The sequence below is a fragment of the Vicia villosa genome, linkage group LG5 (assembly GCF_029867415.1).
Source record: "Vicia villosa cultivar HV-30 ecotype Madison, WI linkage group LG5, Vvil1.0, whole genome shotgun sequence".
NCBI lineage: Eukaryota > Viridiplantae > Streptophyta > Magnoliopsida > Fabales > Fabaceae > Vicia > Vicia villosa.
The window spans coordinates 121589751-121601448 of NC_081184.1; the positions used below are offsets into that span (position 1 = coordinate 121589751).

The following is an 11698-nucleotide window of genomic DNA, read 5'->3' on the forward strand; positions in this document are numbered from 1 at the left end:
TGTATTTTCATCATTGAACTCTGATTTGCACTAAATTAACATCAAAACGACCGAGTGAACATAATAGATATTCTCCTCAAGTTTAATTTCTGTTTTGGGGCATGTTTCTTTTAACTAATTTCAAATTTGACATTTTAAATGTATTTTAACATTCTATTTTTAATCTTTATTCATTAATAGTCAAGGGAGAGAAACCTGTGTACGTGGACTTAAATTAATATGTGAAAGTACGAAAAAAATGATCATGGTGATCTTTAAATGCAGTTGAAAAGAAAAGTGTATAAAGTAAGGACTCCTCCCCATACAATTCTAAAATACATTTTGAATTTAGAGTCGTAAAATATTTATATACTGCTCATATATTTTAATAGATAAAAACTTTTTTTATAATAATATATAAGTGGTGTCTAGCATGAACCATCAAACAAGTGTTTCACTGGTGAGACTTTTTGTACACCATAAGATTTATTTAAAAAATAATTAAAGGTTAAGATGAGTTCAAAATAAAAAGGAGAACATGTGTGTACTTTTTCACACAATCCTTACTCCACCATCTTTTTCTCCCACTCATCTCTATTCTCTATCATGTATCCCTCAATTACTGCTTTAACTTCTCGTACAAACGAAACCGGTTTATCTACAGTCCTTGAATGATACGCTCAAACTACCTTGTGTCTAATGAGACTAATTTTGAGGATGTTGTTAATTCTCAAATAAATACAATGATCAATCCGAACTATGACAAATAAAATTGAAATTCAAATATATAATTAAGATTTTATTTTGACATTGTAGAAATTGATTCACGGTTTTTATTTATCAAAATAGGTCACATTATATACAAGATGAGACATTCATTAGCTCCTAGAATCATGCCTATAATACTGTAATTTCTAATTCTATATACAGCAGTACAATTACAATATTGAATGAAATCTGATCCTATTATTAATAGCAGGATTTTTACCAAATATGGCAGAACAGAATATGATTCTGTTATACCAAATATAGCTTAATACCCCCCCTCAAGTTGGAGCATGAAGATTTCTAATGCCCAACTTGTCGATAAAAGAGTTAAATTACGGCTTTCCTAATGCTTTTGTGAGTATATCCGCAAGCTGAGCAGTGGTAGGGACATAGATTGGACGGATATTATCTTTGAGAATTTCATTCCGGACGAAATGGCAGTCAACTTCAATGTGTTTGGTGCGTTCATGGAACACCGGGTTCTTGGCAATGTGTAAAGCCGCTTGACTGTCACAGTGAATGATCATGGGTTTGTTATGATCAATTCCTAGATTAGAGAGGATTCCCTTTAACCATTTTAACTCGCATGTAGTAGTCGCCATTGACCGGTACTCAGCCTCAGCAGATGACCGAGAGACCGTATGTTGTTTTTTCGTTTTCCAAGAAATAGGAGAGTCACCAAGCTGCACCAGCCAGCCAGTGACTGATCGCCTGGTTAGAGGGCAGCTAGCCCAATCTGAGTCGCACCAACCGTGAAGTTGCAGGTCACATTGTTGACTGAAAAATATTCCTTGTCCTGGATTGCCTTTCAAGAACCGAACCACTCTGAATGCAGCCTCCCAATGATCCGTACGAGGTTCGTGCATGAATTGAGACAAAATATGAACACAATAAGATAGCTCAGGCCGAGTGAAGCACAAATAAATCAACCGCCCAACCAAACGCCGGTATTTCTCGGGATTTGAAAGCAACGGTCCCGCAACTAGTGATAAGCGATGATTCTGCTCCAGTGGGGTGGGCGCAGGTTTAGCACCAAGAAGGCCGGCTTCAGATATGATGTCAAGTGCGTATTTGCGCTGACAGAGAAAAATACCTGTAGGATTTCTAGCAACTTCAATACCTAGAAAATACTTCAATACACCCAAGTCTTTCATATGAAAACAAGTGCTAAGGTAGAGTTTAAAATGCTTGATGGCAGAGGAAGTATTTCCTGCAATGATTAAGTCATCAACATAAACAAGAACCACAAGGTGGGTATCTTCTTGGTGCAAAGTAAACAAAGAATAATCAAGGTATGATTGTTAGAATCCGTAAGATTTGAGAGCAGCCGAAAGCTTGGCAAACCAACAACGTGGAGCCTGGTTTAAACCATAAAGAGATTTATGTAGTTTGCAGACCATGTCTTGTTGCAAAGTTGAAAAACCAGGAGGCATTTTCATGAAAACCTCTTCATGCAGATCATCGTGTAGAAACGCGTTGTGCACATCCATCTGATGGAGTTCCCAAGCTTTTGCCGCTGCCACTGCCAAGACAGTGCGTACCGTTACCATTTTTGCGACCGGTGCAAATGTTTTAGTGTAATTGACCCCTTCCACTTGGTGATTGCCTAGTATGACTAATTGGGCTTTAAATCGTTCAATTGTACCATCAGAGTGGTGTTTTATGCGGTACACCCATTTGCTACCAAGAGCTTTCTTCCCATGAGGTAGTTTTTGTATACTCCAAGTACGATTTCGTTCAAGGGCTTCGATTTCAGTTTGCATTGCGTCTTTCCAACGAGCATCCTTCACTGCCTCATGAAAGTAGAATGGCTCTTTTTCGGCACTAATTGCTGCAAGGAAATGTTTCTGCGGCAAAGAAATTTTTTCACAATTTACATAATGTGTGATAGGATATGGTGCACCTGAAGCGTGTGATTGAGCGGATGAGCAAGGTAAAGGACTCAACTTATGAACCGTGTTGGTGACATAGTCTTGCAACCGAGTAGATGGATACTTGACACGGCAACCGCGTCCCAAAGATTCATTTTCATTCTCGTCGTGACTAGTTTGAGATTGTATATGTATGGGGCCTGTTACTGCATCAGTACTTTCTTCACCATCCTCTACAACAGGATTCCCCCTATTTTCATGTATGATTTCTATTGATGACTCATTTTGATAGGCTGTCCCACCTTTATTTTGATTTTCCACATCATCCTCTTCTGTGATAGGAAGCTCCAGCGTCGTTCTATTTGTCCCAACATCATCTTTTTGTTTTTCAATTTCATGAAATGGAAACTGATTTTCAGAGAAAATTACGTCTCGTGACACAAAGAATTCATGGCTTTCAAGATCGTAAACTCTCCATCCTTTTTGTCCATAAGGATACCCAACGAAAACACACCGACGGCTGCGAGTCGCAAATTTGTCTCCATTTGTATGTTGGTTTCGTGCAAAACACAGGGAACCGAAAACACGCAAGTGAATATAACATGGTGCATGTCCATGTAGTATTTCATATGGGCTTTTTCCTTTTAAAATGGAGCTTGGAGTTCGATTAATCAAGTATCCTGCTGTCAAGACACATTCGCCCAAAAAATCAATGGATAAATTTCCTTGAAATCTTAAAGCTCGCGCCACATTTAGAATATGCCTATGCTTTCTTTCGACTATACCATTTTGTTGGGGTGTTCCTGTGCAAGAAGTTTGGAACATTATCCCATTTTCAAGAAAATATTTTTTCATGCAAATAAATTCTGTTCCATTATCGCTTCTTACGGTTTTGACCTTCTTATTATACTGCCTTTCCACCATAGAAAAAAATTTGTCAGTGTCCTTGACACTTCCTTTTTATCAATTAGTAAAGAAATCCAAACTGCACGTGAGCAATCATCGACAATAGTGAGAAAGTATGAAGCACCACAAGAAGAGGGAGTTCTATATGCTCCTCATAGATCACAATGTATTAAATCAAATATGTCAGAAGCTTTTTTATTACTCAACGAAAATGTTTCTCTAGTTTGTTTAGCTCTTTGGCATGTATCACAAACTTTATTTTTCAACTCACTAACACTACCTCCATTACAATTAGAGACTAACTGAGTAGTTTTCCAAGATGGATGTCCCAAGCGTTTATGCCACATATCTAGTTGATTTGATCCTTCAGCCTTGTTAGCCTTTACTTTCGGAACCTCCCGGAATAAGTAGAGTCCATCCCTCCGTTCACCCGCTCCAATCAACATCTTCGAAGTGCGGTCCTGAATAGCACACAAGTCAGCAGTAAAATGAACATTACAATTGGATTCATCTGACAATTGTGACATAGAAATTAAATTGCAATTCAACTGAGGAACATAAAGCACATTTTTTAGTATTAAATCATCAGCGAGCTTTATTTTTCCTTCTTTAGTTGACATTGCAGTTTGTCCGTTGGGAAGTCCAACGGGACAGCCAATTACTTCCTTCACATCGCATAGGTGTTGTATTATTCCTGTCATATGATTAGATGCTCCGCTATCGAGGATCCAAGCGTTGAGTTTAGTCTTACCGGTCATGCTCTCATTTGAAGTAACTTTTGAGGTGTTCAACATTTCTACTAGAGTTTTCCAATGCTCTTTGCTCAATCCTGTCATGACAGGGTTCTCTATATCTCCACCACTAGATCCCATGTTTTGGACAGCTGTTGCACCCCAAAATTTGCCCTCTTTATTTGAGCTATAAGTTATTAATGACGTTTATTTCGTCATTCCAAAATTGAAGAAAAATAATAAAGAGTTTTCATAGGTTTAAGAAGAAAGGCGTGAAAAATGGTTTAAACAGTTGAAATACGAGAAAATTCGCAAGTCATATTTGGAAGGTGATATGAGCTAAGATCCCGCGCTGTCCTGACCGTTTCGACGATATCTACAACTTTCGTGTTCGGCTCGGAAGCCAATTCTTTGAGTAAGGTCGCCAGATTTACAATTTACTTGAGGTTTTGTGGTGAAAAACAGTGCTGAATGTAGGGTTTCGGACCTCGGAAAATTCGTATCTCCTAATCCGCTCGCCGGATTCACTTGAAAATTTAACTCGAGCTCCGTACCATCATTACCAAGATTTCATATGTTCGGACCAAAGGCCAATTCTGCACGGAAAATTCCCAGAATTTTAAGGATCGTCGCGTTGTTTCGGTAAAAAAAATATGTTTTTGAGTATGTCGCGCCTAGTTTGAAAATTCATAACTTCTTCGATTTTTATCGTATGAAGTCCATTCCGGCGGCATTCTCTCGGAAATTTCGTTAGCTTCGTTTCTTCGTCACACATGCTTGTTCAGATTTTGAGCCGAAGGTAGGGTTTTATCGAGTTCTTTGAGCGGTACTCACAAAATTTTGCACAGTCGTACCAGATGAATCGGCGTTTCTCGTCATTCAAACGGGCGTATTTTCTTCACCGCTTATCGGATTGAGGTGATTCTCGCGGCGATGAGTCACAAATTTGGTCATCTTCATAGTGGCATTGGTTTCGTTCCGGAATTGAGAGCCGAAACGAGTTTCCTTAAAAACGAGCCAAAATAAGACGCACCGAGGGCGATTTGGACAATTCGCGTTGACAATATATAAACATTTTGCTCTTCACAAATCAAAAGGAGGACTCTCATAATTTCAATTCACCAAATTTTTCACAAACTTTTTCTCTCATTTCTCTCTCAATTTTCAAAGATCAAAACCACAAATTCTATAAAACCTTCATCAACCTTCATCAACTTTCATCAAGAATCAAGAGCAATATGGATTGAAGTTCAAGATCTCGAGTTCGGATTCGCTCTCCCCTCCTCTATTCTCGCGCATCACACTCTCACTCTTTTTCGGATTCGCTTTTCGATCTCGTCCGTGTTCGCGTTCGTGTTCGTGTCGTGTTCGTGTTCGCGCGTAGGTTTAGATCTTTATTCGGTAAGCCTTGAACCTTGAATTAAGTGCTTAATTGTTGATGATAACATGATTCGAATGCTAGATCTAGTGGTTGATGATGCTTAATTGATGTTGATGATGATTAAATATTAGATTCTTTGGAACCTTGCTTGCAATTGCATGTGGATACAAGTTTGGTGCACTATGTGTTTGTTTTAATGCTTGCATGAGTTTGTTGTTTAATAATCAATGATGTTGATTTGAAATCCATGTGGATTGAGGCCTAATTGTGGTGATTTGATGTTCATAACACTGTGCAAATCGAGTTTAATTCGTGCTTGATCATTGTTCTTGATGGATGCAAGTTTGAATTGCTTTGAATGTTGATTGTGCTGTTTTTTTAACTCTGTGCTCATCGTAACCAGTTACGCTTCAGGCTGTAGCCGGTTACGAACCCGTGTTTACCTCGTTGCGCTGATTTTGTACACAGCGTAACCGGTTACGCTCCTGGCCGTAACCGGTTACGAGTTTGTTTTTTACCTCTATTTTTGCTTCTGTGTACAGCGTAACCGGTTACGCTTCAGGACGTAATCGGTTACGAACCCGTGTTTTTCCTTCCTTTTGCTTCTGTTTTGACCGTAACCCGTTACGGGTCAGGGCGTAACCGGTTACGGCTGTGTGTTTTGTTCTTAACTTCAAAAATTCATATCTTTTCGCTCGTAACTCCGATTTGCGTGTTCTTTATATCGTTGGAAAGCTTGTAAGATATACTATTTTGTGGAATGATTTGTATTTCTGAATTTTGTGTTTTCCATGATGGTACTTTTGTCGGCTTCCGGTGTGATTTTTGCATGCTTATTCGCGTATTACCGTACCTTTTCCATGTTCGTTTTGTCCGGTTTTATTTTAGAATAGCAATAACGCAATTCCGATTGCGGTGTCTTGTTATCTCTAACGTGTGTGCTAGTGTGCGAGGCTTTTGGAAGGTCACCGATTGATGCTCATTCTATGAGTGTTCCGCTTTACTTGCGGGACACGATTTCATTCGCTTGCTTTGTGTTCTCATCCTGGAGACACATCTCTATTACTCTATATCTGCTTGTTTGGTTTGCTTGTTCCTCTTGCAGGTGTATTGTGATTGTGTTCGACGCGCGTGTCGACCTTTGTGTGCTTTCATGGCCAATCGGTGTGCTGACTATTTGCTTTTGCTTTGCTAGCTCGCTCGCGGGATCCTTAGTTTCTTCCTTTTGCTTCGCTTTAGTTTACGGATCATCATCCATTTGGTATTGATCCCATTTCATTTTATTTCTATTGCACTTTATCGCTTTCTCGCATCATCCTTTAACATGAGAAGTAGGACCTAGACATGCATCTGGCCAAGCCCTCGAAAGAGGCTCTGTTTTTGTTGGTGTGTTTATATTTGTGCTTTGCGGCAGGGAGTCACGGTGTAATAAGTCCTATATGGCACCCCGTTAAGTCCTCATGGAAGGCACGCGGAAAGGGTTAACAATCAAGCCCCGCCTAGTCTCATCGAGTCTGTTCATTACGCGCACGCTTCGCGTCGCTTGCTTTTGAACCTGCACAAGATCTTGTTATCGAGTATTTCAGGAAAAGGGTTCATGCAGCCGGACCCCCCGCCTTTCTTATAGCTCGCGTCGCTCGATGTTGATGCTCGGTGTACGCGCGCACCGTTTTCCTATACGATCCGTGACGGCTTGGTTGCTGAGAGGGGACCGCCCTCTTGTCTATGGCCCGATCATTTTCGCGAGGTCTAATGCTTGGTTGACTTGGGTTGAGCTGCTCCCCTTGGCTATGGCGGTACCGCTTTTCTACCATTCGGTCAGTACCGTTGGTTTGTTTGCTTTACGAGCGGAGCTCGTTTGTGTGATATTATTGTGTGCTTCCCCTTTTTTCTCGTAGGTTGTTAGCTTAGTTTAGATTTGTACCCTTTGTATGATAACATTAGGTAGCAAGCTTTCCCCCTTAGCTTAGGCTTTCCTCATGCATTCTTTAAAACACAAACCACACTCTTTAATTTTCTTTTCTTAAGAGCTTTTTATTTCCGCTCCATTCCCAAGCATAAGTCTCCAAAGGTCAAGCAGCGGAGTGTGAATGTAACTCGTTCACCTAAAAAACACAAAACAAACAAAAATTAGTTAGCCGAGCTACGGTACCTCTGATTCCGCAAAACGGATACGTAGGCAGCGGGGTAGGGCCCGTGCGAGCACAATCTTTTCTTTTCCCTACATTTTGCATTCATTTTAGTCCAGATTAGCGTAGATTTGTTACACACCCATAGACCGTTGTTTTGTTTTGTGGTTTGCTGGCATTCCCTTCCTTTTCAGGATAAATATGTTAGTGGCGACTCTGTTAATTTTCGCGGGGGTAGCGACAGCTGACGACTCTGCTGGGGACGTCTCGACCTATTGCTGGTCCGGACCTAGCGAGTCGATCCTAGCGCTTGTGTGTTTATCTTTTGTTGTTTTATCGCTTTGCATATTTTACCTGTTTGCATTGCATTCTATGTGCGCTTTTACTTTTCTGCATCATATTCTGGACTGTCTGGATCTCTGTCTGTGGGTGGGTGTTTCAAGAGGTAAAAGGCCCAATACCCAGGCTATGAGTGATACCATAGGAACTAGGAATAGAGTGGCCGTGACGGACAGAAGGCGTATGCCTGATTGATCTGATCACGTATCCACGGGCAGAGCTTGGTGGAATGAGGCAATATCGTATGATAGCGCCTACATTCGATCCTCTGTTGGCTTTTCGACCTACCCTGGCCTAGATTTACCCGTGAGTGGGGCAGGAATCAATCATTGATTAACAGGCACATTGATGGTGATTTTGGATCTTGTTCGAGGGTTACCGCTGTTCTTGTTCGAGGGTTACCGCTGTTCTCGTTCGAGTGTTCTATTGGTTCCTGTTCATGGGGTACTATGGTTCTTGTTCGAGTGGTGATCTGTGTTCTATTCCAGTGTGTTGTTGACTATGGGTGTTGGTTCCGTGGTTTGACATTCTATGTTCCGTGTGGTATACTATTTGGGGCCGAATCTTTGGCTATGTACAGTGTGTTACCGGCAGTCCGGAATGCCTGGTGGGCGGCAACAAGTCCCACCACTTTGCATCATAGCATATTTATTTCCAAAAGAAACGCAAAAAAAAAAGTATATAATAATAAGCATTTGCATGTCATATTTTCAGGGATATTCAGGAGTTCACCCAAGTTGAAGATGGACATTCCCACTGATACCGTCAAAGAACGTACAAGGCACATCAGAGCTTATAAGATTCCGGATATTGATGTTTCGGGGTTGATTGGTTTGAGTTCTCGGTTGGAAGGGGAGGTTCTCCGTGACTTCAATCATGATTATGGCAATTTGCTCTCCATTCTCAATACATCTTTCGATCCAATGGCTTTGATCACCCTGTTTCAGTTCTATGATCCACAGTTGAGGTGTTTTACATTTCAGGACTATCAATTGGTGCCAACACTCGAGGAGTTTTCTTACATACTCAATATCCGAATCACTGATGATGTACCTTTTATTCGAGTTACCGAGGTTGTGAGATTTGAAAAAATAGCTGAAGCTCTTCACATGGGTATAAAGGAGGTGGAAAGAAATTGGAAGTCATCGGGCGGTGTTTCTGGTTTCTATCTTTGCTTTTTGATCAGTAGGGCTGAGGATGCGGCTAAGAAGGAGCAGTGGGTTGATTTTAGTCGTTTGCTTGCTATCATGATTTATGGTATTGTCTTATTCCCTTCAAGAGAGAACTTTGTGAGTTTGGCGGGGATTTGTGTCTTTATGAAAAAAAACCCCGTGCCAACGTTGCTTGCAGATGCTTATTTTTTGATCCATTCGAGAAGTAAGAAGGGAGGATATGTTGTGGGTTTTTGTCTTCCATTGTTGTATCAGTGGTTCATGTTGCATTTGCCGGTGAGAGGATCTTTTGTGCTCAAGAAGAGTTCTCTTAAGTGGTCAGATAGGATTGTTAACCTCACATCTTATGACATCAGGTGGAACTATTGTGTGGGGAAGATTTGGAACATCATCACTAGTTGCGGTCAATATCCCAACGTTCCTCTCATGGGAACCAGAGGTTGCATTAGTTACAATCCCACACTCGCCTATCGTCAATTGGGACATGCAATGGAAAGGGATCAGAATGATGTAGAAGCGTTTGAATCAGTGTACTTTGCTGATGATAAAGATCCTCTGGAGCTAGAGAAAATAACGTATGCTTGGACTAAAGTCCATAGAAGGGATCAGACTACTTTGAGCAAGAAGGTTCCTATTGCTATGGGTCCTTACAGGAAATGGGTTGAGGCAAGAGTGGAAAATCTGTTGTTGCCATTTGCGAGGTCATGTCCGTTGTATGAACAACCTCCCGTGGTTTTATTTGATACAGTTGCGGCTGAACTCTATATTCAGGCTGAAGCAGACAACATCAAACTAAAAGCAAAGGATAATGAGGTTGGCTTGGAGAGGTATTTTCAAGATCGCGAAAAGGCGGAATTGGCTCGTAAGCTCAAGCATGCGCAAGGTGAAGGTTCAAGCATGACACGTGCCCAAAGGCGATCTCATGACTTGATGGAAGAAAGCTTGTACCGAAAACAGCAGGAATGTGCGAAGTTGCGAAGGTCCGAAAACAATAGCAAGAGAAGGATGCAGGATTCAGAACAACAGTTGATGGAAGAAAAAGCCAAGTCAGCTCGACTTGAAGAAGAGCTCGCAAGACTCCGAGCCCAGCGGAGAGGAGATGGAGGAGCTCATTCTGTTATCAGACGATCCTAGTGCTGCTATGGATTGGATTTGTTTGGTCTATGGGGTTGATTTGATGTGTATTCTTAATGTTTGTCGCCCATGTCCAGGATTGTTGGATGGGGTCGCATTTTGATGTTCTGGATTTCTTTTGTATGCCTTATGAGCACATTGTGACACGGTTATGTGTTTTGTTTGTATGAACTCAAATTCTCAGTTATGTTTGAATGAAATATGCTCAGTTTGATGAATTATTCTCGTGTGTGGATTGTTGTTCGAATATATTCTGTATCAGGGTTTCTATGTCCTATCTGAAAGTGGGATGAACTCTTGGATACCTGAAAATTGACAAACATTTCATGCATATCATTCATATATCATACATGTCATATATTTGCAGGTTTTGCAGGTCTTATATCTTATGTCTCGCTGTTTTGTTATCAGAAGGAGTTCTAAGACGGCTAATCACCCGTATCCGACTAGGAGCAATCAGAGAAGGCAGATGGAACAGATTGAGGAACAAATGGCAGAGATGAGAGCTCAACTGACAGAGCAGATGAATGCGCAGATGGCGCAGTTTATGGAAGCATTGACTAATGTGACCAAGGGGCAGGATGACTTGCGGGTTCTCGTCGAGAACTCCAGAAGGGTTGAGAATGGAGGACATCCAGGGCTGTTTGACGATGTGTCTGGTAGAATTGACGATCACCATGATCCGAATGAGTTTGATCACGTGGGAGGGCACTATAATCCTTTCAATCAGCATCACGGGTTTCCACCTCCACCTCCGTCTCGTCTGTTGGGAAGGAGAGATCATCCGAACCGTGGTAATTTGGATTTCAATGTTGAGAACTTTGACCAGGTATCAAGGCATAGTGCTGAGGGTGCACATGATGAAGTTGAGAGGTATCGTCTGATTGAAGAACGTCTCAGAGCTGTTGAAGGCAAAGGGGTGTTAGGCATGGATATCAATGACTTGGGGTTGGTTCCTGGTGTGAGGATTCCACCAAAATTCAAAGTTCCATCTATTGACAAATACTATGGGGCGACTTGCCCTATGACTCATGTTAAGGCGTATTATCGGAAGATGTCCGTATACTCTGAGGATGAGGGTTTTCTAATGCATTTCTTCCAGGATAGTCTTGCTGGGGCTTCTTTGGAGTGGTATGTTCAACTCGAGCGCACTCATATCCATTCTTGGAGAGATCTTGTGGAGGCTTTTATTAAGCACTATCAGTACAATGTTGATATGGCACCCAACAGGACCCAGTTGCAGAGTTTGGTTCAGGGGTATAAAGAATCTTTCAAAGAGTACGCTCAG

The 11698-nt window shown here is 41.3% G+C and overlaps 1 protein-coding gene across 1 annotated transcript; it reads left to right on the plus strand.

The window, feature by feature from the left end:
* The first annotated feature begins 8847 nt into the window (after window positions 1-8847).
* LOC131605304 (uncharacterized) lies at window positions 8848-10410 on the plus strand. Its single transcript, XM_058877678.1, has one exon. The coding sequence runs from the start codon at window positions 8848-8850 to the stop codon at window positions 10408-10410; it is 1563 nt and encodes a 520-aa protein (XP_058733661.1).
* The last annotated feature ends 1288 nt before the right edge of the window (window positions 10411-11698 follow it).